The sequence below is a fragment of the Haemaphysalis longicornis genome, unplaced genomic scaffold, assembly GCF_048455015.1.
Source record: "Haemaphysalis longicornis isolate Haplotype H1 unplaced genomic scaffold, Haemaphysalis longicornis Haplotype H1 scaffold_3, whole genome shotgun sequence".
NCBI lineage: Eukaryota > Metazoa > Arthropoda > Arachnida > Ixodida > Ixodidae > Haemaphysalis > Haemaphysalis longicornis.
Window position 1 is genome coordinate 44,437,743 of NW_027526335.1, and position 27,250 is coordinate 44,464,992.

General features: G+C 47.6%; 2 protein-coding genes across 3 annotated transcripts; one reads left to right on the forward strand and one right to left on the reverse strand.

Moving 5' to 3' along the window:
- Window positions 1-4,519: 4,519 nt before the first annotated feature.
- LOC144174360 (tetratricopeptide repeat protein 38-like) lies at window positions 4,520-6,473 on the reverse strand. The gene has a single exon (XM_077703019.1). The coding sequence runs from the start codon at window positions 6,304-6,306 to the stop codon at window positions 4,840-4,842; it is 1,467 nt and encodes a 488-aa protein (XP_077559145.1). The 5' UTR covers window positions 6,307-6,473; the 3' UTR covers window positions 4,520-4,839.
- Window positions 6,474-6,663: 190 nt separating this feature from the next.
- LOC144174361 (dnaJ homolog l(2)tid, mitochondrial-like) lies at window positions 6,664-26,883 on the forward strand. Of its 2 annotated transcripts, XM_077703021.1 has the most exons (12): window positions 6,664-6,876; window positions 6,966-7,108; window positions 7,707-7,790; window positions 8,700-8,942; window positions 11,183-11,335; window positions 12,286-12,433; window positions 13,730-13,794; window positions 15,865-15,993; window positions 22,482-22,597; window positions 24,129-24,226; window positions 26,451-26,570; window positions 26,657-26,883. In XM_077703021.1, exons 1-11 carry the CDS (start codon window positions 6,771-6,773, stop codon window positions 26,537-26,539), a joined length of 1,374 nt encoding a protein of 457 aa, XP_077559147.1. In that variant the 5' UTR covers window positions 6,664-6,770; the 3' UTR covers window positions 26,540-26,570; window positions 26,657-26,883. The 2 variants fall into 2 exon arrangements, with proteins under 2 accessions (XP_077559147.1, XP_077559146.1); XM_077703020.1 differs by lacking the exon at window positions 26,451-26,570.
- The last annotated feature ends 367 nt before the right edge of the window (window positions 26,884-27,250 follow it).

A 27,250-nucleotide genomic window follows, 5' to 3' on the forward strand; every position in this document is an offset into this window, starting at 1 on the left:
AAACGGTGCTTTATTCACTGAGAAATTAAACAATTTAGGTTAAAATTTTGATTTTCCCGCTCAATCGTGCGTTTTCGTGGTCCCAAGTGACATCACGGGAACCGACCGCTCTGCAGCCTAGAGTACCTTCATTCACGCATCCGCCGTACAGGGTAGAGACACGTAACGCTTGCGCCGCCATGTTCGGTTGCTCGCTCGCCGCCGAAGCAAGTCATTGTGTCAAAACCGCGCTAAAATTATCGCCACAACGCGGTTTACTGAAGAAGTTTGAATCATATTGTCTGTTTCGCGTTGTTAGGTCTCGTGGGAAACGAAAAGAATAACGCGTTGAGCCCGTTGGCCCAATTGCGGCGGCACGGGACCGTTCAAAGGTTGTCTCCACCCTGTAGCGGTGTTGGTTTGTTCCCACGTTTTTTTACGTTCCGTAACCTAGATGGCGCCACCATACCGTGGCAAGCGTTTGGTTTGTTTTTGCCCGCATTTAAACCTGGCTTGTTTTTGTTCTGGGAGAAAATATTCGTTCCCTGAAACAGTGCTCGCTCGACAAATGGGGTCACGTAAGACACCGTTGCTTGCGTCAATCGGCCAGTGTCGTCTGAGACAACCCCAAGCCCCATAGTGCTGTGCAGCTAAACCAAAGCATGCTGTGCGCAGTACGAACAGCAGAACGCATCAGTACTTCTATGTTTACATGTGCTTTCGTAACTTCCACTGTTTGTCCCATCATTCCTATTGCTTTGTAAAGAATGTGCCCTAAATTTAAGCGCAAATCGCTCGTTCGTCTAGTTTGTAAGCTCTACCTAATTTGCGTCTGCTTCTGCCAGCCTCCGCCAATCGCAGAGCTTAGCCCATGTGACATCACAGGTTCTGTTGCGGGAAATGAGCTGGTGGGTCGCATGACCATTCCCGTTTTTCCTAATTATGTAGCTTATTTGAGCGAAGTTTACGTTAAAAGTGGTGTCAGTATGATTCTAACGAGACAATCTTTTGAATGAACCAAACTTGTGTTTTCTCTTCATGGCTCCTTTAAGAGAGACAATGGAAAGGGGCAGAATGTTAATGAAAAAACTGTGGTTGATTTTTCTTTCATAGGAATCGGTAAAACACGAAAGTGAAATGTGCAACGAAATCTGCAGCGAAATGAGCATGATTTGCGGGTCGGCGGCTGTCTTGTGGGTGTGCTTGACGAGCGACGTCCTGCTGGCGGGTCGCTTCGGCAAAGGTGTACTGGCGTCATTTCCGTGACGGATATCACGTCAGTGAAATCTTGGGGTATCACGGCATAAGACACTTTCGTGTTAAAATATAAGACCCGAAAACGAACAAGCCTAACTATAACGCACTGATGATGATGATGATTGCTACTGGCTTCCCCTTTGAAGCGGGGTGATGACATGTCATCTTACCAAAAAGGACTAATATAACCATGTTTTACACTCTTGGTTTAATACTAGCGCTGCTTAGGGCAGGCACTAAAGCTTATTAGGCCCGAAATACTTTTTTTCCCTGTTACAGGTGGTAACTGTCCTAGGCAATATTCCCCTCTCTGCTTTTCGTCCACCAGCATTCTAATCTTCTTTTCGTCCCTTCGACAGCCTTGAAGTTAACTCCCTCTGTGCTACCCTTAAATCCTAGGGCTTCTGGAAGCCCAATATTCCCTTCATGTAGATTTGGATGGATACCCTCACATTCTAACACTATGTGCCGCATAGTTTCTGTTTCTTTTCCGCAGACCACACATACTCCATCATTTTGTGAATACTTCCCCACAAAACTCTTAGTTCGCAGGCAACCTGCTCTAGCCTCAAAAAGCAAAGCACTGCCCTGGGAATTATCCTTCAGTACTAGAGGTTGCTCTTCAGTACTCTTCAGTACTAGAGGTTGCTTCCCCGCAAGAAGACCCTGTATGCAGGGGTGCACACTTTATATGCCGCTTGCTTCGTTGTGCTGGCGTCATTTCCGTGACGGATATGACGTCAGTCAACTTTGTGTATCCAGGCATAAAACAATTTCGTGTTAAAAAACGTCAGATCACTTTTTTGTACTTTCCTCAGCGTTCTAACCGCTGGCTTTCCTTTCTGTACAAATATGTTTGAAGCGAGGCGGTGCTCGAAGGCTCGCGAACGATTCTGGGAATTCATGGGCTGCGCCGGAAGTTTTAAGCAAGACCAGAGGCATTCTGGATGAGAGCAGAAATACTTTCGCAAGCTGTTGTGTTGCTGCGGGTGTTCAGCTGCGACAGTTCAAGCGCAACGCTTTCCTCCTTTCCCGCTGAGCTGGATGTCACGCTGGCAGCTGTCGGCCACTCGAAGCTCAGTTGGAGGTTAACTGCGCGTTGCGTGAAAGAGCGGAATGCTGGCCCATGTGAAGTCACCGTCGGTCAAAAATGCGGAAAAGCGATTCCTTGACGTTCAGTGCGATAATCAGCTGATCATCTAAAACCGGGCATGTCATGGAGGATACGCTGTCATTCACGAAGAAGTTAAGCCATTGCTGCCATTGTCATCTGGGTGACACCACCGCTCTGCTTTCTGTAGAAAAAAAGAATTGGAGGCGGATGGAGGAGCGCGAGAATGCGTGAAGTACGCACGCTTACGTGAATAAAAATTATCATGCACGTTGAGTGCACGATGCACGGGGGCCCTGCTTGTTCGTACTGTTTTTAAACGTGTAAGCATCAAATGCATAGTCTTTTTTTGAATAGGAGATACATGGTAATACTAAGTACCGTTGATGCACCTGCTTCAGTTATATTTTTTCGGGTTCGGGCTCCCCCAGTGAGTTCAGTGTTAGCGCATGGAACGCCGTAATGCATCCTCACTATGGACGTGCGAACGCCTTGGAATTCTTCGCCAATTGCCTGCATATCGACTGCAGGAAAGTACCTCACTCCAGCGGGGAAAATAGGAAGCGAACGCGCATCATCGTCACGCGCACGCCCCCCTCACGCGTTCCGAGAGCGTCGCGCCGTCGAGCGCCTCGAGCGGGCACAGCATACTGCCCCCTCCTCTCCCCCTCCACCACACACTTAGGGAGAGCGCTGGCTCGCGCCGCCACGGCGAACCGCCCTCCCCTCCCAATTTCTCGACACTCTCCTCCTTTGCTTTCTATCATCGTTCTCTTTTTCTTTCACTCGTCGGTCTTGCCATCGTTCACTCGGTTACGCCGCCAACGCGGCTCAGACCAGAGACGGCCGCCAAAGGGCTGCGCCCTAAAAACGTCCAGTGCACCGCGGGCTAGCCGCGAGCACAGCCTCGTTCAATTTGCAACGTTTTGTGGTGGTTGGAGGTGTGAAACAAGCAAGATATACGCATTTGAAACACCTCACAGCGATGCCTTGTATCGAGTAACTGGTAAGGCTTCCCCTGAAGCATTGCTTAGAATTCTTCTGGATAAGACCAATGACGGATACAAGAAAAGATGGTAGGGATGAGAGAGGAGAGCAGACGCAAGGGGGGGGGGGGGGGATTCATTCTTTCGAGTCATCGTGGACAACACTCCCAATAAACGCTTTTTCCTTCGCGTCTGGAGGCATTGCCAAAGCTGTAGTTATCGCCAGCACGGAGCGGCACTGTGTTATTTGCTCAACCCAGCAGATCCGCCTTGTTTCTGCTTTCTTTCTGTGACGATTTTTTTAAGTGGCTACCGAATGTGTTTATTGCTACAACTGAAAGAAAACTGGCCAATAGCCGCTACACCGCTCTAATGACGTCATTCGAGCGCTCGAAGAACGGAAATATAGGGAAAGATAGAAAAGCCTTATGAGAAAGTTTCAAAGTTGTCCGATGGACATAGAGCACCAATCATTGGCTGAGTTTTGTCCCCCTATTCTAAGCACTGAATGTGTTTATTGACTTCGTTCTGACAGCATTTCAGATTTCGAAAAAAAAAAAAAGTTGAAAAAAGTGTTGCAGGGTCTCTTTAAATTTTGGGTTGAATAGACCTAGTAACAATTGGGCTTTTTTTTACAATTCTGTGGTGCTAAATACCATGGAAATCTTGTGCCGCCTTGTTAGCTCGCCCCGACGTGACGCGGTTTAGTTGGGTTTTCCGACGTACATACAACAAATATGTACACTGTACGTGCACTTCTTGAGGGCGCATATTTGAGCTCCACATGGCATGCTATACAAGAATCGGATTTCAGCGGCGTCGGCAAATAACGTGGGTGTTTTTTTTTTTTCGGCTCCACAAATCCTGTCCACCATACTTCATGGTGGTTAGAAACGCAAGACGGAGCGTGAAAATTTGTGGTGTAAATGTGTGAGCGTCTCGTGAAAATTTTCGTAGCTGCTACGGGGACTTCTTTTAAAGACCTTCCGACATCTGCGTTGGATCCACGCCTGATTTGCAATGCAGAGAGAGGCGCAAAGGAACGCTCCTCGAATAAGTGGAAGGTAATGGTGCTGACCATAACTGGGAATCGGCGAACCAAGTAAAGCCAACAGTAAAGAACGCGTAGTCGGGTAAAACTAGAACGTTGCCTTTGCTAGCCTCAGACGTTGGCCTGGTGGCACGATACAGATTAAAAATAAGATTTTATTCGCATCACATCAGGTACAGGTTCTGGTCGCACGCTGTTCATGAACAGCTGAAGGTCACAACACAATTATAGTTCAAAAGAGTCAGTTGCAACCACTTCAAGTGGGAATAATTTCGGTGACATACGTATACGTACAAAAAAAAAAAAGGTATTCCTCTAAAACGATCACACCCCTAAATTTTCGAGTGTATGTTTTTGTGCGGAAGGGTCACGCATGGCCCTCTTTCTGAAGCCGGCGAAGACTTCCCGCCACCGGCATGTGCACTGGCGTGCTCAGGCCACGCTGAGGGCAGGCGCTAACGACGACCTGCGTCCTCGCCGGCCTTCTTGGCCTTGGCGGTGCACCGTTTCTCCAGGGCCGCGTTCATGCTCTTCAGCATCGGCGACTTGGGCCGGAAGAGGCTGCGCTCGGTGAGCAACGCCTCGGCCAGGCGGGTGTGTCTCTCCGAGCGGATGGCCGCGTCCATCAGCAGCAGGTCGAAGACGTCTCGCTGCGCGTTGCTGCCGCCCACGCGCAGCACGTCGTAGCGCACCGCGGCCAGCTTCTCCGCGGCGTCGTCGAAGCGGCCCTGGCTGTGCGCCACCATGCCCTGCATGACGGGCGCGCCCACCTCGTCCAAGATGCGCCGCTGATCCGCGGGCCAGCGCCCGTCTTCGGGCCGGCCCAGGTCTCTCGTGGGCGCCAGATTGACGAGGCGCTCGACGTCGTCGCCCTTGCCCAGGTAGGCCATGAGGAAGTGCAGCTGGTTGAAGGCCAGGATGGCGTCGTCGTGGTGCGCCTGGGCCACCTCCCACACGCCGGGCCAGCGCGTCGACAGGTTTTGCGGCGGAACGTCGCGCAACTGGAGCCGGTACAGCAGCGACGCGGCGTCCACGTAGTCCAGCATGGCGCCCGAGCCGCGCAACCGGCGCGAGACCTGCGTGTCGAAGATGTCCAGCGCCGCCTCCTGCTCGCCCTTCTCGACGTGGTACACGGCCCAGTGCCAGAAGTTGTGGCACGCCAGCATGCCGCACGGCTCCCAGTCGGCCAGCGTTCGGCTCATGAACGCGATGCCGCCGTCGGGGTCGGCCTGCATCTCGTGCACGTGCGCGAGGGCGTGCGTCGCCCAGGCGTCGTGGCGATTCAGCCGCAGCGCTTCCTGGCCAGACTTGCGAGCGTCATCGTACAGGTTGGTCTCGCACTGACCGAAGGCCAGCATGCCGTGCAGGTACGAGTACAGCGGGGTCGTCGGCTTCCAGCGAGGAAGCACGCGCGCGATCGAGTCGCGCATCTGGCGCTGGTAGCCCAAGTAAAAGTAGGTGTCGTGCGCGAACTTCAGTGCCAGCATGTCGGTCGGGTTTTCGATCAGGATGTCCTCCCAGATAGACGCGGCGCGAGACATACGGCCTCGGGACCAGGCCAGCACCGCGTCCACGTGGAGCTGTTCGCGATGAGGCAGTTGGCCCCGGCTCGCTATGGAGCCCAGCACATCTAGATCGCCGGCCAGCTTCGAGTTCTTCACCACGGAGTCGCCACTGCCAATGAGAGTCAAGCCAACGTCCAGCACCCGCCCCATGGTGAAGTGCGCGTCGGCTTCTTTCATCTTTTCGAGCGTACCGGTCAGGCCGCCGAGGTTAGGGTCGTCGTACCAGCCTACGTACTGGGTGAGTGCTGCGTCAAACATTTTGCAGGCCACATCACTCGTCGTGGTGAGCGGTAGGTTTTCCGCCTTCCAAGCGGCGCCGTCGCGCCAGTTCTGCCGAAGCGACAGCTTCCCCGTCATGGTGAAATGTTTGGTACAAGACTGACCCGAGAATGTGGAACAGCGCAGGTGGGATGTCTTCACTGTCTAATCCTTGGTCTTCAATGGGATGACAGAGCCATGTAATTCAGGTACCGTTCTTATCTAAGCGAGGCGCGAAGGCGTTCACCGCGAGCAGTCGACACGTTCGACACAGTGTTGAGAACTCCCAAGCTGAACAAAGTAAACAGTTAGTTACAATCAACACAAATAAACATAGTTTGACGTATGTACTGACAAATAAATGTTAAATTATTTTACCAAGGCAAGTAGCCCTTTTTTGAAGAGCTCAATTGCAGTTTTAGAAAAAATAGTAAGATCTAGCGCAATGTGCGTACTATGTTGGCAACAGAGACGCTCGCGATCTCTGTTGTAGGAGTTTTGGGTTCGCCACATGTTTTACAGGGGTTAGAAAATTGAAGTTTTAAGATTGTAAGCATGACCTCATGACAATGTATTCATCACTCCGTGTAACCCCGCGTCTAGCTCGTTGTTGTGTGGTGTGCAAGAAGTTCAAGGGAATCTTACCTCGGATTGCGTCATTTGAAATAGGTTGGTGAAGTTGGTACTGGAGTTTCAGCTCCGAGTTTTGGTTGTAGAGTGTACGCCGACATCGCAACTTAAAGAATTTGTTTACACAGGAAATGTTTCAAATTGTCCTCTGGGCAACCAATTCACCAGGCAGTTTCACGCCTCGCCCACCCTTTTGAAGAGGGACTACTACGATGTCCTTGGTGTGCCGAGGAATGCAAGTCAAAAAGACATTAAGAAAGCTTATTATCAGGTGAGTAAAATTGTGTGAAATGAGCACATTTAGTAATGCTAGCGCACTTTAAGAAAAACTGCGCGAATGTCTGAAATGAAAATTTCGGCTGTTACATAATGGCTGTGGCAAGCGTTACGTCCAGACGTAACGATAATGCGCGCCGTCTTTACAACTCACGGTGAGGGCAATCTGTCTTGAGTTTTACCCAATTGGCCAAACTGCTACTGCTCACTGACCAGCCGGAGTCACTGATAGTTGCTACTAATAGCTGCAGATGATCTGTCCTAACATCAGCAAAGGCTGCACGTGGACGTAACTTTACGATCAGTTACGTCTGGGACATAACGGCAGCACTGCCTTGCGAAATTCCTGAATAAAGTACTTAGTAGGGCGTAAAAACCCGGACCTTGCAATTCTGTGCTGTTTCTCTTACATTGACTAAAATACTTAATAGGGCGTAAAAACCTTTTTCCTTGCCATTCTGTGCTGTTTCTGTTGAACAGAACTTATGGTACATGTTTTTATGCAGTAGCTTCACGTAAGTTAAGCCCGAATGAATAGTATTGTGTTCGGGCGAATCGTTGCCTAATAGTTCTCCTGAACTTTTCTGACACAGCAAGCCAAAAAGTATCACCCAGACACCAACAAAGGAGACCCTGAGGCAGCGAAAAAGTTCCAGGAAGTGTCTGAAGCCTATGAAGTAAGTAAACACCCTACTCACAGTTTGCTATTTTGGCTCAAAATAGGGCTGCAGACATCCAGCTGTCGGATTTCTAATTTGTGAGAGTATGCATGGCACACAGTTTTCGTACAAAGCTAATTTTGCCGAAGTAATCGTTCTCTATATGTGGCTTGTCTGTGTTGAGGTCTATTTTTTGAAGGTCTTCTTGCCGACCCGAAAGCCTGAGCAATTATTAGAGCATTTTCATAGTTCTCACAGCTTGTTGGTGCACCGAACGTGTATTGCTGTGTGTTTTTCCCATTTCACGGGCATGGCCTTAAGTAACTGGCCGATCTGGAGCCATTACTTAATCCAACGAATGTGACAAAATCTGGCGCTGAATGGACAAAATCTTCTAGAACGCTGCACTGATAGACTGATGGATTGCTACAACTGTACCAAACAGGAATACAAAAAATGCATATGAATGTTGAAATTTAACCAAGATGCTCGGCTTAACACTTGCTAAAAAGTTTGTCCCAAATCACAAAATGTGGCTCATACGCACAGCCGCGAACAGGTCGTGGTCAAGGGGCTTCTTTGCATGTGCAATAATTGACGCTACCATACTACTAACCAGTGCATGTAATTCTTAAATGAAAAGTTGCTCACCAAGATGTGCACATGGTCAGGCCAGTCACCTTCTGAGCCAATGGGGTGGTACGTGGGAGAGAAGGGAAGATGTGGGCAGTTTTTTGTTACGTCATAATTTCATTAACATTAAACAGGCTAACAAAATTTTTGCTGGAGGAAGTTACACAAACGGTGATGAGTGGGACAGTATGTGCTACCCGGCATCTTCAAAGCGTTCTTCAGCACACAGCACTCAATGTTAATGTGGCAGAAACTCGGTAGCCACAACAACTCGGATGCTCTTCTGCCCTGCAGGTGTTGAGTGACGATGGCAAGCGGCAGCAGTACGACAACTGGGGTTCCGCATCAGGCTTCCCCGGTGGCAGCAGCGGTGGTGATGCCGGAGGCCCCCAGGGAAGGTGGGGCCCCGAGGGCTTCCACTCCACCATTGACCCAGAGGAGCTGTTCCGCAAGATATTTGGAGACCTGGGCGGCCGCACAGGCTTCTCTGACTTTGACTTCTCCGAGTCTCAGTTTGGCTTTGGCGGAGCACAAGAGGTGAGGCCGACTGACTGTGGCGGCAGAACCTACTGACTTGGTGTCCTTACTCCAGCGTGTTAGTGACTGACCTTCCTAGCTGGGGTATGGTGGAGTTGCAGTCCAACTGAGGATTGTTCAGCGTGGGATTTCTAGTGGAACATCATGTTCTGTAATTCATGTGCACCCTGTGTGACCGCTTGGACAAATGGTAGCAACTGTGTAATATTTTAAAACTACACGATTCGCACTCCTTTTGGAGGGGAAAAAAATCCACTGTTAAAGAAGGGGATTAAAAATGGAATGGTTGACCGCAGCAGAACCTGGCATTCTAATACATGAATCGTTGTCCAGGTGAATCTTTCTTGATTTTGCATGTCCTTCTGGTCAAGGTGGGATTAAAAAAAAGAACGGTGAGCCATTCCGGTCTGTGATAAGTGAAGCTTTTTAAGAACACAATGTGGAGGGGATGCAGAATATAGGTACGAGCAAATTCTATTTCTCTTTAACGTTGGCGGTGGTCATCCCCAACAAAGACACATACATACACTCACTCGCTTTTATTTTGAATATACTGATCCTGAACATGGTGCCTATTGGTAACTAATTTACTAGAAATGCATATTCAAGTAATGAGCTTTAGGTACAGATTATGTTTTGAATGGTGCTTGACTGTGTTGGGGATGTGCTAATAACACGCTCAAGACATTTGTTTTCTAACTTCTCACGCTACAGAACACCACGCCTCGCACTTCAAAGACACGACCTTCAAAGACCTCTTGGGGAGTTTTTGTTCACAGGCACTAACAATATATGAAACCCTAGCCATAGAAGCTTTGGTTAACAATATTGCCAACTTTTAACTTGTGCTTTCTTCTGCTTTTGTGCGTGTCTTCCAAAAAGAAAAGAAGCTATCTGTGCCTGAAATTAGGTTTTGTACCATGAAAGTAAGCTACAGTAAGGCATTTTCTGAACTAAATTTAGAACCTTCTGGTTGCTGCTGTCGTAAAAAGGTACTGCTGGTTTTGCATTTGTCTATCTTAGAAAGAAGTCTCCTTAATTGCCTTTGCCACAATGCTGCATGGGAACCTGTGAGAGGTGTCGCGCAACCAGAGCACGTGTCAGCAACCAGTGCAATGCACTGTGCAAGCACCATTGCAACAAGATTGTAAAGTGGGCTCCATTCATTGGTGGGTGCAGTGAGATTGCTTTAGTGTATTTATTTATTTATTTATTCACATACCCTCAGGGCCCAAGGGCATTACAGAGGGGAGTGGGGGATAACAAAATTATTGGAAGAATATACAGCAAGTAAAAATATTATAACAACAGCTTTTTACACAAACAGTGCAGACACTGCGATAGTTATAAGGAAGCATGCGTTGCACAAGTTGACGTAAACACTCATAACACAGCTTTACTCCAACAGAGTCGACATTGCACAGATTTGGCTGGCGACAATACAAATACAACAGATCTTCACCTGAGAAGGCTAAATAAACAAGTAAATACTGCCCAAGTCAGGGAAAGTAAAAAAACATACGGCACACACATTTTCACTCAAACAGTCTGGAAAGTGCACGCCTAAAAGCAGCGACGTCCAACATTTCGGCAACTGCATGTGGCAGTTGGTTCCATGTAACAGATGTGCTCGGAATAAATGAGTCGTGAAAACACTTTGTATGACAAGATGGAATGCCTACTTTGTATCGATGATCAATGCGCGCTGACATGTACGATGGATTCGTTAGTAGTCTCTCTCTAAGAATTGAATTCCCATGATATATTTTGTGGAATAGGCACAAATGCGATATTTGCCTGCGGTGCTCGAGTAACGGTAGAGACAAAGTCGTTTTCATTGTGGTGACGCTGGACGTGCGATGATAATTTGAAAGTATGAAGCGACATGAACGATTTGTAGCCAAGGGAACCAACTGTTGCCTACATGTTGGAGATACTGGACTCTAAACAAGAATTTAGACGCCACAAGCTCGTGCATCTGTGGGGCCAAAAGCACCATTGGTAGTACCTAGGCCACTGCAGTGACGCATGGATCAGCGTCATGCTCGTTTGTCATCCGAAAAGGCAATGTGCATAGCACGGCATGTATGTCATGCACTGGTTCCGTGAGGTGGTAAACCTGACTTTTTGCGACAGGCGCAAAGTGACAGGAAGCTGCGCAATGCCAGTTTGATGCAGCTCTACGCGATTATGTAGAGGGCGTTCACTCTTTAAGAGTGGAAATCCTTGCTGCCTCACAGGTGATCCTCAACCTGACCTTCCAACAAGCTGCCCGAGGGGTGAACAAGGATGTGACGGTGAACGTGGTCGACACGTGTCGTCGATGCCAGGGCTCCCGCAATGAGCCCGGCACCAAGCTTGTGCGCTGCCCCTACTGCAACGGCAGTGGCATGGTAGGTCTGCTCAGGCCTGGCCCACAAGCTTTGCGGAGAGAGGGGGGAGTTCCGCACGGCACTTGGGAACAACCCGTACAGCTGGTCAAGCTGTAGTTAATGAGTAGTAGTAGTAGTGCCACTTTATTTAACATTGGTTCAGGGTTGGGGGTAGCGGAGGCCCAAAGGGCCTCCCTGACATTCAGGGCTTTGGCTGTGTCGGTTTCTGAAGGAACTGTGTTTAGACAAGTTTCGTTGCATGGTATGTACCGTAGAAGCCCTGAGGGCTTCATTCATTTTGAATGCATGTAAGCTGAACTGTGTGTGGATATTTGATGCTTTCAATGCTTTGATTCAACGCGCCTTGGGTTGTGGGTAACTTCACGGGGATGGCTCAGGGGCTAGAACATTGTGTTGCTGAGCATCAAGTCCCAGTTGCAGTTCAGACTACAACAGCTGTTTTTCTGATTGAGGTGACAAGGTGTCACAAATATGAGATATCTGTGCCTGTTAAAATACCCCACGTGGTTTAAATTACTTTGAACCCTTTCGTTCGGGCAACATTCGTAGCCCAGGCGCAACGTCAGGGCTTGAAAGCATAATTCGAACTCTTGCGTGATTCCAATCTATAATTTGACTTCAATTTTTTCATTTTAATGACAGAACAGAGACAGTGGTGACATTATTTAACAATATAAATTTTAACCAGAGGATGGCTAGCTTTTTTTTTTTTTAAGTTATCGACCGTCGATCCAAATTAACTTTTTTTTTTCCCCCTCCACGATGTGATAGGAGAGCAGGCTACCATGCCTGAAACCTTTTGGCTTGGTCCCAAGCATCACGTGTGCTAGTGGACTAGCTGGGATCTTGCATACTTTTATTTCAAACAGAGGTGTTTCAGAGGCCCAAAGCAATTTTTCAGGACCTTGCAGCAAACTGTCACGTAATGCAACCGTTTCCCCTTTATGCAGGAGACGATCAGCACGGGCCCGTTTGTGATGCGGAGCACGTGTCGGCACTGCCACGGCACCCGCATGCACATCCAGGTTCCCTGCCAGGAGTGCCACGCCAAGGGGACCACTGTGCAGCGCAAGACGGTCACCGTGCCGGTGCCCGCAGGTGAGCGTCTGCCCGCTGATCCCCTGGCTGGCAGTCGGGACAGATTGCAGCTGAAGAACCTTTTTCCTAAGGGAATCGGAGAGCGCGGGTGTTTCATATTCAAGTGGTACACCACACTACTCGGGTGTTGCCCGAACAGCTGAGGTGCAAAGTTTGATTGGTGTGCTAATGTGGAGCTCGCTTGCCCTTGTCATTCCCTCTTGGCATAGTCGGGTGGTGGCATGAATTGGTAGGAAACTTGGCAGCCCAAAAAAAAAAGGGGGGGGGGGGGGGGGGGGGGCGGGGAAAGGGTATTGCGAAATTTAAGAAAAATTTTTTTTAAAGAGAAGCAGTCTTATCAGGGTACTGAAACAGAGATACCGTATCTACTCGCATAATGGACCCACTCGTGTAATGAACCTCCGCACAGTTTTCAGCTTCAGAAGAATTTACATATCAGTGCATGCACTCAAAACTGCATCGCTAACAAAATTCACGTCATTTGTGGACGATACAGAGTTGCACAATACCGTCCATGGTATAATTTATCGGCCCGACTTCTCTAGTGAAAGCGTTGGCTTGTGTTTAGAAACAAATGGAGCACAGGGAAGGAGACATCAATATGCCTGCATGCTCGGTAATCGTGGTTCAGGGCACTCGGCCACGGAGCTCATGCAAAAAAAAAATCAACTTTAGCAAAAGCATATCTGTCACGATGAAACTGAAACCAAAACCAGTTTGTCGGGAACTACTTTGGAGCAGTAACACAAAGCAGTAAGCTCCTCTATCCCCCGTAGCTTTCTCTCCATTGCCACCGAAAGCTGTCCCCGAGCATGGTGCTCTTTTAGTCAAGCAGTTCTCGAATTTGGATCAGCGAAGTCCCCTGCAAACTCACTTTCCCCTTTTTTCTTTTTGACAATCTTTGCTGGAAATACAAAAAATTGGTTTTGCCACATGGCATGTATTTCTACTGACTTTTTTCTGTAGCGAACACTATCGAGGCTCTCCAGACACACGAAAGGCATGCATAGAACTGCCTATGTGGCAATTGCAATAGGTAACTGCTCCGACAATATTTTACACGTCAGCATCCCCATTCTCACAGAGCGAGGGTTCTCCTATTACTTGTGCCAGTTCGGAGCAAGTTGCAGTCACATTTGGGGACCCTGGCTTTTTCTGGTAAAAACTGCCTATGTCGCCATGTCAGAGCCAGTGGTTTATGTCTCCCTGAAGGATTAAAAAGAAAACATAAGAGCCCTTTCTGTTTGCATGAATGTGGTGATATTGAGTGAGCCATTGCTATTGTTCATGCCTCAGGTGTGGAAGACGGGCAGACAGTTCGCATGCAAGTGGGCAAAAAAGAGCTCTTCGTCACGTTCAAGGTAAGTGTTTTCTTCTTGTATATGTGTTGCTACAGGGCAATTGCTAACAGTGAAGCTGTTTTTGGTCAAGGCTTTCATGGGATGAGGCATTTAGAACTTTACGTGTGAGATCGTGTGGACTTTTAAGTCACCATGCAAAGCTTCGTGTTCACTTTTTCTTTTAATCTCTTCTTTTCCCCTCTTTCTTCTTTCTGCCCTACTTTTCTTTTGGGGCCTTTACTCCCTTCTCCCCATCCCCACAGAGTAGCATGCAGGCGCGAACATGCCGGCAAACCTCTCTGCTTTCATCTAATAAAGAGCTCTCTCTCTCTCGTGGCAGTGCGGGCACAGCGATGTGGAGAGGGCATGGCTTAGCGAGGGAGAGCAAGTGGAAGTGGGAAGTGGGAAACTGCACCATGCCGACCCATATCAAGGACTACAAAATAAATCCTTGCACATTGCCATTTCCAGGATATTTCCGGGTCCTGCTGCTGTGTAACAGTGTGGCCAGTGCTATTGGTGGTATTTTTGTAGGATGAGGGAGAAATGTATTCTGCAGATTTATTTGGTTCACTAATTTCTCCCAATCGACGGTCCAGGAAGGAGGCATAGCTGTTGCATGATATTAAGGCATTGTAAAAGGTTGACAAAGTGCGTAAGTCCGCTGAAAGGGGCCAGGAAAATATAAACGTTATGACGTTAGGAATACCGTATTTACTCGCATAATCCTCACACTTTTTTTTTTTTTTTTTTTTTCGGAAAAGTCAATGCAAAGTTAGGGGTGCGAGAATTATGCGGGGGAAAAAAAAAATCCGGTGCACAGTGTTGCCAATTTGCCTTATGCGAATCCCGCTAAATGTAGCGGTCGTTTTTTGTATATGTAAGCTTCGTGTTGCCAACAGCAGCTATTTCTTTTTATTTTATTATTTACAACGTAAACAGTCTCCCGTCGATCAGCGATCATGAAATTGCCGCCTTTGCTTTCTGGCGCGCGCCCTAGCTCGTCGTCGTATGTGCGTGCCCTACTCCAGTAACGCACGCTGAAGTCGGTGACGCCGAAGTGCCTGCCTGCGGCACGGTTGCCGTGTTCGATCGCGTACTCTTTCGCTTTTAATTTGAAAGCGGCAGTGTAGCTGGCGTTCCTCCCCATGGCGAAGCGGCACCAAGCACAAAACAAAGAGATAAAAAAGTTCTCAAAATGGCAGCGAGCTATCCACCAGTGACGCGAGTGACTCACTGACTGCTGCCGCTCAACGGCGGGACCACGACGGCGACACGACGACACGACAGCGGGCCGCGCAAACACCGTCTAGTTGCGCGCACGCGAAACATGCGCGAAACCGGCTCAAGGACAGTGTGAGTAGCGTGTTAGGGCGCCTGTTAGGGAGTAGCCATGCAGGTTGTTAGGGCGCCTGGATGGCCTTGGATACACAGCGCTCTCCGCCGAACGGAGAGGCGGCGGGGGAGAGCGCGTGCACCATGCGGGTTTCGCGAGCAGGCAACTTTCGCCGCTGCAAAGTTGGGGGTGGGAGGATTATGCGAGGAACCAAAAAATCCAAGTTTTGGTGGCTCACATTAGGGGTGCGAGGATTACGCGAGTGCGAGGATTACGCGAGTAAATACGGTAGTATTTCCCTCACAAATATTCTCAGCAATACTGAGAACGAAGATGCCTAGTTCAATACCAGCCACAGCAGCTGTTTTCCTCATGGAGGCTAGAAATGGAAAACACTTGTTTGTCAAGATTTTAGTGCATATTAAAAATCCCTAGGTGGTTTAAATTAATCTGTAGCCTTTTGTTAAGGCGTGCCTGATAGCCCAGTTCCAGTGTCGTCATGCAAAAATAATTCACAGTAATAAAAAAAATTGTTTGCAAGTGCACTAGAGTACCTTATTTTTCTTCTTAATCATAATCATCCACCACCCTTTATGCAAATGCGCAAATAGCTGTATTTTCAGTGCCCACTCCAGTCATTCAAGCATTGAAAAAAAAAAGGGGGGGGGGGGGGCATGCGTGAAGAGGCAGTTAGCTGTATGCACATAAAGCGGGTTATGCCACAGGCATGATGTGATGATGGGTGCACATTGCAGGTTGCACGGAGTGATTACTTCCGCCGAGACGGGGCTGACATCCACACGGACGCTGGCATCACCCTCTCCCAAGCGGTCCTCGGGGGCACTGTGCGAGTGCAGGGCCTCTACGACGACATCATGCTGAAGGTGGGCCCCTAGGCCTTGCATTTGCTGTCCACTATGTGCTTAGTGGGCTGTGTGTCCCGGTAAAACAGGCATTCGGAACTTGCCCGGGCTTTTGACGCAGTTGTGATTCATGGGTCGCATGAAGGTTTCATCATAGTAGACTACATTTGCAACAGTGTTTCCTGGTCCAATGGGAAAGTTGCAGCATGGTGATACATTTACATCTTCTAAGGCATTCTACTCAATCAAGAATTTTAGGAGAATCTATATGCAGCATGGCCTTTCCTTCACTGAAATGCTATGGCATGTTGAAGAGAGAGCAGAAGTTCTGTAAAAAAGATGTTCGGTATTGTTGTTAAAGAAGGATGCCCTAACTCTTGTGGGCATGTCCAGCAGTAGGTAACATGACATTTCCCTGGTGACCTTTCGGTGGGTCATGTGTGCAGAGGTCACCTATTGTCCGCATAGCTGTTACATTACCCAGAAGGGCAACTTCGATTGTGCTGGAGACAACTGGCATGGGTGACAACCGGTGTGTGATTCGCGAGTTACTTGTGGCACAGCAAATGTGTTAGTACAGTTGTGGGAGCTTTCAGCACAGTCAGATAACAGTAATGTTATAGAAGGTGCTTGACAGCATGGTGTGAAGGATGGCTGCTGTTATGACCTGCAATGTCATTCTGCTTAGCAAGGCTGGAGAGGAGTGGCCCGTGAGCTACGGTAGACCACATGTGGGGTAGCCATGTGTGCGGTGGAGTTTCTGCGATGCTTAAAGGAGCCATGAAGAGAAAACACAAGTTTGGTTCATTCGAAAGATTGCCTCGTTAGAACCATAACGACACCACTTATAACGCAAACTTCGCTCAAATAAGCTACATAATTAGAAAAAAAGGAAATGACCATGCGACCCACCAGCTCATTTTCCGCAACAGAACCTATGATGTCACTCGAGAATGCTCTGCGATTGGCGGAGGCCGGCAAAAGCAAACGCATGTTAGACAGGGCTTACAGTTTGCATAGCGAGCTAAATGCCCGTGAAACATACTGCACATTCTTTTTATGACAAAGACGGTGGAGTAAACGGTTGAAGTTCCGAACGAACACGCAAGCGTGTGCGCCAAATGCGTACGAAACTATACCGCCAGCCGAGCTCGACATCATGCCGTCGCGCAGACGAATTTTCGGGTTCGAGGCTCATAGGGGCCAACGAACCGTCCCAGCACGCACAGCCGTGACCTTGCTTGGTATCGTAATCCCTTCACAGGAGGTTGGCCGTCATATCGCCAACCAGCAAAGGTAAAAATAGAAACGAGGGGAGTAAGGAACAGCAAGCAGTGACGAGATAGTGACAGTCGTCGCAGTTTCGGAATGGTGTTGGCTTGCTGCTATTGTTAGGAGCTCGTTTCCAGTGTACAACCACTGAAAACTTCAGTTTGTTCGAGTACTTTACAATGAAATTTCGTTGCTACGTTTTGAAATGCCCATGTAGTACGGGCAAATCGTCGAGGGAGTGCGACATCCCCGGTGAGGAGATCTCCTTTCATGTGCTGCCCAACGACGAACCTCGGCGAAGCAAGTGGCTACGTTTTGTGAACTTTGCAAACGGAGGAGAAAGAGAGCTAAAGGAAGTGCGAGTGTGCTCGCTTCATTTCCGAGGAAGTGATTACGGCAGGGACCCTTATGTTAGCTCACTCCTGGGACATGCTGGCGCTTGTCGCCGACTTCGTCAACGCGCTCTGACCTTGGGGGAAAAAATGCCGTAAACGTCGCGCATTGACACTCGTATCTTTGTGGCCGAAGCAGAGAGCTCGCGCGAACGGCTTTCCATACACGACACTGGCCAACTGGCATAAGCGATACTGCTACTGAAATTGAACTATTATTAACCGTAATAAAAATACAGCACATACGTACCAGTCTGTATTCGTCCGTCGCGACGGGGCTGACGAGGCAGCGGTGCCGACGGCAGGGCGTTCGTCTGTTGTGGCTATTGCGGAATGGTCGCTTTCCCGTCCACCGCGTATCCCACAACTCTTGCCGCTCGTGCACTTAGAAGCATTGAGCGTTCAAGTGGTGTGAGGTTGTTAAGGGGGGACGCGGGTCTTAGAATGGTCAAAAATGGCCAAAATATCGATTTTGAGAAAATCCAATTTTTGGAATTATTGTACCTTCAAGCACCTGCCTTCAAAATATCAACGCGAAATTCCATCGGGAAATACTCTAAAATCATGTTTTGAAACGCCTCGAGGGCCACGAAATGCCCCGAATTGGGCAAAAGTTGCTTCAAATTCCCGCGCGCCCCGCGGGCGAAGCAGCCGACCGATCGCCGCCATCTTGGTCTTGTTTTGAAGCTTGTTTCTTTGTTCGCATTTTGCGATATCTCAAAATGGCGTCGCTTGAGTAGAACGACCGCCCTTGCCAGTTTTCCGAAGGCACCTTCTCGGCCGCCGATTGGCTAGAGCGGGCGCGCGCGGTTTGAGTTCGCCATACGACCCCTCCCATTGGTCGGCGCGACTGGTCGGCGGTCGCCATCATGGCGTCTGCTACGCGCGTCTGACGGAGTCCGCTCTTCTGGCGCAGCGCTCGCTTAGAGCAGTTTTTTTTACAGTTTCTTCTAATTCTTCCATCGCGTACTTTCGTGAATGATGCCAGGAGACGTACGTTTGAAGAAGACGACCCGTCATGCGCACGGGAAGCGAAAGCGTCGTCCGCCTATCCCAAGGTCGCGTGGTGCGACCTCGGGCCGCTCGACTCCGCCGGATGAGAATCGTTCGCCGCCTCGTATTGACTCGCCTGCCCCATCGCCTGACCAACCACCTCCGGAATCCATACCTGGTCCAAGCACGTCCTGCCGGCTTACCCGGCGGCGGAGATCGCCGCGCGTACGGAACACGCGGACGAGGTCAAGCGCGGAATGGAGACCAAGTCAGCAACGCAGCGGAAATTCGACCTCCTTGAAGTGGATTTGGCGCACTCAGAGGAAGAATCCGGCACAGATTTTGTCTTAGTGGATTTTGCAATGCTGAAGGACCTTTTTGCACACGTCAGGTGCGGCAAGTGCGGGCTGGCGGCGCCGGATTTGAGGAAGCCTGACCGGCAGTACGGCCTCGCCGTGAAGCTCGAGGTGATGTGCTCGGTTTGTGAACACCGTGTGGAACGTTTTTCCTCGCCAAGGACCGAAGGATCTCGCAATATCACTCTTTTTGAAGTGAATATGAAGGCTTTGAAAAGTATTCAAAGCATCAGGAAGGGGGTGACTGCTCTGTCAGATTTTTGTGCTGGTATGAACTTGTCCCACAGAGGCCTGCACCACAAGACATTCCAAGCGCACTTGAGGAAAGTGGTTCAGGTTTGCGAGGACACTGCAGCAGCCTCTGAAGCTGATAGTGTGCGTGCCATCAAGGACTTATACTCGGACCTTGGTCAGCCGACCTTGGTCAGCCGCCAAACAACATAGATGTGATGTTTGATGGCACGTGGATGACAAGGGGACGGTTGTCACACATTGGAGTTGGCTGCATCATTGAAGTGTACACCGGCTTGGTGATTGATCATGTAGTCCTCTCTAACTTTTGCTTAGGTTGCGCCATCGGACCCAAAGCTTCAGATGAGGGCTACGAAGATTGGCTGGCAGACCATGAGTGTCAGCGAAACATTGAATGTGGTGCAGGACGCATGGAGGTAGAGGCAGCCCTGATAATGTTCAAGCGCTCGCTCTCCAAGAATGGGCTGCGGTACACAACCGTGATGTCCGATGGAGATAGCCGCACCATGCACGGCTTGAAGGAAAAAGGCGTCTATGGGTTTATCCCCATAGGCCAAGAAAGTTTGCCTTTCGGCTACATTTATTTTCCCCAAAAGACTCTTTTGAGGGCCAACAACATGATGCATTTGCGGAAAACGCACTGCGCAGTGTCCCACCCCTGTATCCTCTCAAGCTTCCAGCATAAAAACCGCGAATGAAATAGCCTCACCAAAGAACAAAAAAGGGGGGCACCTAAAGCAAGTTTCACCCTCACACTTTTGCCGTACACAATATTCTGGGTACCACAGTGCACTGTAATAGATGATGGCACTTCACGAAGGACTGTTGCAGTTTTCACGACGCCAGCAAGACACCACTAGATTTCACAACGCTAACAAAATGCCAACCGATTCGAAATCGATAAATTTTGCTAAATTCCTGATGGGGTCCGTTACTTGGCCTTTTGTATTTCCAGTTCTAGTTCACATTTTTGGAATCCAAAGACACATTTGAAAATGGGAAGAACAGGTCTTTGTTAGTGGGAAATTTTGAAGCTACACTACTGACGGTTCATCTCATAACACATGGCCAAACTTCAAATGCAGTTTTCTCAGTTTCATATTTTTGGTCACTTCCCTCAGCCTTACGCAGCTTTTTGGAAACTTCTTTTTGCTTCATAAGGTCAATCTTGGTACCATTTTTTTCAGTACAGCCTGAGGCAGCCGATGACATTCTTAGTTTTTCTGTTTAGGCTACGCATAAATAATGACTTGCAGTTATTTTGATGAGCCAAAATATCCAATACTGCCATTTTTTGTACTTGACATATTTTTTTTAGGATGCTGTGACTTTATAGAAAAACGAAGAATGTCATCGGGTATGGGAACTCTCTGGCTATCCATTCATGTAATTAAAAGCGACAAAATGCAATGCGAAAGTTCATTAAAGCTGCGTAAGAAATTACCTAATTGCGGTTTAGACTTTGTATGATAACTTTTGAACTAACAGCAGCAGCTCAAATATAATTGCATATTTGAAATCTACAGAGAAAAGCACATGCGTGTGCAAAATTTCGTAAGTTTCTACCCATAAATAAAAAAGTTAGTTTTAAGACCCTCGTCCCCCCTTAAATGCAAGCCCGAGCTCCTCGGCGAGAGTTTTGTTCTCCGGATCAGGCGATTCCATGACTAGGGCTGCGGATGCACTAGGTTTTACTAGTATTTTTAAAATGGCCGCCGTCTCGGTCGACTCCCGCGTGTGGGTGCTATATGGAGTCGACATACTAAGTATCTGTTTCATGGACCGGCTCGTATGACGCCATTGTTCACGTCACGGAATATGCAATTTTAGCGGGAGATTTAAAAGTTTGGCTTAAATTGCCTTATTTCTCAGTGAATAAAGCATCATTTGCTTCCGGGAAAGCGCTTGGGGTACTATGAAACACCTAATCTTTCGAATAAAACAAACTTTTGTTTTCTCTTCATGGCTCCTTTAATTAAGCGGGATTCACACGACGGAGGAGGGCGTGCACAGAGGCGGACGGATATGCGACGTCAACAGCACGTAACCAGATTGTCTGGCTTGGTGTCGCATCCACACGTGCGGAGCTACGCGGAGTGACTAGCAGATGACAGCGCAGAGAAAGTGAGGGGATTCTCGGCGAGGCACCGGGTAGAACTGGGTTTTTTTCCTTGCCGCCCTATGTGCAAAAAAGAGGTTCCATACCCCGCGGAGGCCCGCCACCATCGAGCAAAACATGCAGAGGCATTTTCTTTCCCGGAGCATCTGCAGGCGATCCCCACTGAGGGGCGGAGCCTAAAACCGGTCACGCGAGCGGGCCCCGCGGGCCAGAAAGACAGGATTTTTCCATCGTGTGAATCCCGCTTTAGTGGTTCAGAAAGGGAGCCTGCAAACATGCTCCGTCAAGACACACATGTATTCTTTGTGGCACCTACTTTGACGAGGACACTTGAACATTGCTACACCTATTACGTCTGATTTGTGGTGCCTTTCCTGATCCCTTAGTCTTTCCCCACCCCAAAAGGATTAAAATTATTAATTCAGTCATTCCCTCTCTAACTTTGCTTCACGTAATGGTTTATTGTTAAGTGAAACTGGCACGCAACTTTGTTTTCTTTTATATTTTCTTTGCCAAATCCACCCTCATGGCCGAAAGTAATTTACTTGTCGAATAATTTGATGTGTGTCTATGTTCTGGGTGAGAAGCCAAAACCGTGACCGTGTTACCCCTTCCATTTCGAACGCTCGTGTGAAACTCTGTCACACTCTCAGCCTTTACTCCACGCAGCAGTTAGGATCTGGATGAGGAGGAGCATCCGGAAGGAAAAGGATGTTATTCCCCGTGGAAATGAAAAGTCTCTAACCTGCATCTTTAATGCCACTGCCCCCTGATGAGGTGCAGTATTGGGATATGCTGCTTCTCACACTTGTGGAGGGCAGGATGGAAGGCCAGGGCTCTTTTTGAGAGAGGCAGAAAACATTTTAATGAGCTCGAAAGTGGAAGTGGAACTCTGGTCAGGGAATCCATGCGTTGTCCTAGCTTTCTTCGCCTGTGTCACCAGGAGAGTGTGGTCAAGCAGGGTGGTAACACTTCCAACATTGTGTGACCATATTGGGTAATGAAATGCAAGGGCCCGCTATTTAGTATTTGTGCATTTTGTTATTTTAAAAAAAAATGTGCCTGTTGTTGCTTCATTAAAGTGGATGCCATGCTGTCCCCCCCTCTTTTGTTTTGCGCTTACAGATCCCAACAGGGACCTCATCTCACACCAAAATCCGGCTGGCAAACAAAGGTGTCAAGAGGTTGAACAGCTCTGGATACGGAGATCACTATGTCCACGTTAAAATTCGAATACCCCAGTAAGTCTTCCACCGAAATTAGCGTGTGTAAGATGGGAGCTTGTGATGTCTAAACACAGCTCAGTTTGTTTCAGTGTGCATCTAGAAGCAGCATGCAAGGCTTATAGAAGCTGACTACTTGGTTTCTCTGGCACCATGCCTGAATGTGGGACAACAAGTGGGAGGTTCGATAGATAATCAAAATTCAAAGTCCACAGGTCATATATTCAAGAGGCTTCTTTTTCGAATAGTAATTTATGCACATTTTTGTAATTGGCACCGTGAAAGAAGGTTTTTAGGCCAGTGAAAAAATAATGTTTTTTTTTGTTGTTGTTGTTGTTTGCCATGAATGTATCCGATCTTTGTTTAAAAACAGTACCACCAAGCTGGTACTTTTCTTTGTATAACCTTTTTTTTTTTTTTTAACGTGGCACTTTGTTTAGTTTATGAATGTTTTCCGCTTTCATTTATGGTTCTCTCCCCTGAATTTTGTCCCTGTCAGAAGTTTCCGTTCTGCTTAGACTGCACAAAGTGAGCAACCGTTTAGTGTCTACTGCTATGAATGGTGCTATACTCGGTTACAACTTAAGAACGGCACCGAAGTTGCTGCTGTGCCTCATCACCACAGCCGGATGTCACTCCGCGCAGCACAAGTAGCGCGTTACTGGGAATATTTTGAACATGGCACAAGCCGTTTTTGTATCTCGTTGGACCTAATATGCTTATAAACTACTGCAGCGACGGCAAACAAACTACGCGAGAAAAGGCAGACGATATCACGCATTCGTGGCAGTCTCCTTTCAAAACGCGCGCGCCCGTTGACATCCGGGTCCGTTGCTTAGGCGGAGTGATACCGTACATGAGCTGGTGCCGTTCTTAACTTGTTCCCGAGTATAGAGTGGGCAGTTCCCTTCAGAGGTGTGCAGTGCAGAACTGGCAGGGATGAAAGAAGAAGTGCGAGACAACATTAGCACTGTTGGCTATGCAGGCTTGTTGCTTTTGAAGTGAAAACGGAATTCGTGCACAACAGAGGCACAACTGAGGTTAACTCAGGCTCACATGCCGAAATAAGTGGCCCCTTCTATTGGGCTAGTTATGGTTTGCTGTGGTGTGAGGCACAATTGAAAAGACACGGACAGCAAACACAGAGTAGCTAAGAGTAGCACTAGCTTCCAACCTGTAGTTTGCATAGGTTCCATTAGTTGTGTCTGCCTTATGTTCACTGTCGGTGTGTTTTTCAATGCGCGTCACGCCATGAAATCACATGGCAAGAGCCCACTCGAAGCAGTGGAGCAGTGTGTCACGGCATTAACGAGATGGCCGCAGGTCACTCATTGGCCTGAATGTTGCCAACAGTTTGTAAGGTGGCACTGTATTTGTCGTGCACATCACATTGCCAATGTCGTCTGGTCTTAGTCCTCCTATGTTTGCAATCCATCATATGTATGGGTGCACAGGCACAAACTCGCATGTGGCGGAGAAGTGCAGAATAATCAAATTCTGCTGTGCAGCGGTCTCTCTAAGGTCTCTTGCCCCCTCCACCAATCTCTAGGCGGCTGAATGACAAGCAGAAGGCCCTGATACAAGCATATGCAGAGCTGGAGACTGACACACCCGGCACGATTGATGGCCTAGTCAACACGAGGCAAGGTACGAGCTTGTAGCTGGACACTGCATGCCAAGACAATTTTTTTCTTTAAGTTGTTTTTTACGATAAGGCATGTAATAATGCAGACATGTATCTTCATAAACCACAGTATGTATTGACACATGAAATAACTTACGACGGGTAGACTGACAAACTTTTTTTTTTTTTTTTTTTTTTTTTTTTGCGGAATCATTGAAGATTGGAAAACTTTGCAAGGCGATTGAGTCACTATAACAGACATGGAGCTGTGTTTCTCCCACCAAGTTACAATAATTTTGTAATTGATGTGCCTACAGCAATTAATTTGTTGCCCGCCTTTCAGCGCTCATTCTGGTATTTTTTTGTATTCATACTGGTTGTGCAACATTACTATTTGTGTTTAGTCTTGAGTTAGTGCAATTGCTATAATTGCCTTCCTTTACTTATTACTGTTGTGGCACCATAGGTTTCTTGTAAATAAATTTGTTGGGAGTTGGCAAGCTTGCAATCAGTATTTAATTTTCCTTGGTGGTATGAAAGGCTTCATCAACTATCTTGTGTTTCTAATACCTAATACCCCTGTCACACGGGCACTTTCAATCGCATTTGAGTCGATCCGGATCGAGCTCGATCCGGATCGGGCCCCTGCTACACGGCAGTTTCAATCGCGATCGAGCTCGATCCCGCTCGAACTCAATCCTGGTTTCTCAAGCGCAATCGAAAGAAAGTGGTGATACTCTCGTCCCTGCTCAGTAATGACACAGAAGGTGAAAACTTCAACTAATGCCACAAATTGTGTCAAATAACTTGACCCAAACAAGCGTGCGGTAACATTTCCATAGTTATGTATACCTACGACCGCACGAAGTTACCAGACGCCGGCTGCAAGTACATCGTTAGCGCCATCTGGCGTACACAAGTGCAACCGGTGAAACTTCTCGATCGCGATTGAAACGGGCCGTGTAGCAGCGGCAGTACGTAGTGCGCGCCCGAAAACTCGATCCCGATTCACTTAAATTGCAATTGAAAGTGCCCGTGTGACAGGGGTATAAGCTACGTGGCCGCTTCAATGGCATTCCAAAAGCCTTCAAACCAGTTGTCTACCAAATGGCGCATTGACTATCTATTAGGACGGTTCATGTGAATCCTCGAAAACCTTGAAAACTCTACAATGTGAAAAGCTTGTCTTCAGTGCCTTGAAAGCTCTGGATTAAATCCCTGATTTTCTGGAGTTTTTCTTTTTAGTAAGCATAAAAGTAACAATATCAGACTACATAAGGGCTGAATGAGTGTTTGCTGCTTGGTTGATTTACTTCAGCGAATAACACATTTTGCAATGCCCTGAAAGAGCTCGAAAATGTAACTCTATTCAACAGTTATGAGGAATCGTCAAAGAAGAGGGTGTTGCTGGAGCAATCTTTTTGATAAGAGGGCTTGTCTGATGATAAGCCTGAAGACAAGACCATTTGTTGAAACTTTGGCTTCTGCATCGTCCCCATTTTTCGACTGTTTCAGGCTTCCATCTTCATTTGAACATTGATTTTATTTACATATCTAACAGGCCATGTGGCCCTTGAAAATCCACACGCAGAGCCTTGAAAGTCCTTGGAAAACGTTAGAATTTTTTTCATAATAGCCAGCATGAACCTTGTATAAAGTGCACTTATAAATAACTGTTTAACTTTCAACTCAAAGTTGCCCTGTAGCACAGGCATAAGAGCACTGTACCAACAGCTTTCATGGGCAACCAGGATCGGCAGTATGTGTTGAAAATGCTGAAAATTTTTGAAGAGTATACAGTGCATAAAAACAGGGGTTGAGGAGGAAAGGGGCACCACAAACCCCTAACTTTCAACTCTTAATTACTGGTTAATAATAAAAAATTGGTTGCTTTCAGCTCCTCTTACCTTTGTCTCTCTTGTGGGGTCGTTCATTAAATTTAATTGCGCATAAATTGGAGCTAATTGTCCATGTTTTAGCCTTTTGCCAATTTACTATTTCAATGGGGCTGCCAGCTTTATGATGAGTTCTGTCAGCAAACACTCCAAAGACCAGGAGTGTGAGTAAAATTCCTTTCTGCTGCCCAAATTTTAAACTTTGGTTCCAGAAAGTCCCTACAAAAGCTAGGCTTTACCAAAAATTGGGGGCTTGTTGGACCAACTTTTCCTGTTGCATGATCACCCTCCTTTGTTTCCACCTGGAAAATCTTATGGGAAAAACATTTTTTTTTTCTTCTTCTTTTCATAGGCGACAAGAAAACATATGCTGGCAAAGATGAGACCCCACAAGAAGACATGGGTATTCTCGAAAAAATTAAGAAGGCTATATTTGGATGAGTTGCAGCTTCTCTTAGGTTTTTGTTACGAGGTATGGCTGTGTTGCTCAAATCTATGCATTTTGTGCTTAACTAGAGTTACTAAAGGTGGTGATAATCTTCTCGTTGACTTTTGCAGGGAAGACTACAATGGATGATGCAAGTGGTTTAGTGAGACAGATTAGAGTGGCCCTGGATGAAACTGTTGTAGAGCCAATAGAAGACCAAAATAACAACAAAGCGTAGTGTCTCATTTATTTTGTTTTTGTCAGACGGTGTTTTTAGGCCCAATTACAGCCTATCAGCATTACTTTTTGTTTCAGCTGGCATCAATAAAAAAAAAGCATGTCAATGGAGTCATTACAATGCTGTGCTTGTCATTCATTGATCACACACTACTGACACGGTTAACACCTAATGTTAAATTTTTTACAAGCTGACAGTTGTCTTGTTGCAAATTGATATTGGGTAGTGTAGCACTGCGAGTTAGTATGAGAGTTTCTGGAAAGTTTTGTAACATGCCAACAGAGGGCAGCACGTGACTGCATGTACAGTCACTGGAAGCACCAACGTTTGTATGGCAGTGTGTCAAAGGCATCGTCATGTGCACATCAAGAACTGCGCAACTGTTGTTATCCTATGTGTGGTATATAATTTTTTAAGGGGGGAGGTGGGGATCGGAGCAAACTTTTTTATTTCTTGGCGTAGTGTAATGAAATTTGGTGGGCACCTT

Bases quoted from the DNA above. Each gene is read 5' to 3' on its own strand.
- LOC144174360 (XM_077703019.1), bottom strand. From the start codon at position 6,306: ATGACGGGGAAGCTGTCGCTTCGGCAGAACTGGCGCGACGGCGCCGCT.
- LOC144174361 (XM_077703020.1), top strand. From the start codon at position 6,771: ATGACAATGTATTCATCACTCCGTGTAACCCCGCGTCTAGCTCGTTGT. The intron at 6,877-6,965 runs GTTGGTGAAGTT...TTGTTTACACAG, and splicing joins GATTGCGTCATTTGAAATAG to GAAATGTTTCAAATTGTCCT. The intron at 11,336-12,285 runs GTAGGTCTGCTC...CCCTTTATGCAG, and splicing joins ACTGCAACGGCAGTGGCATG to GAGACGATCAGCACGGGCCC.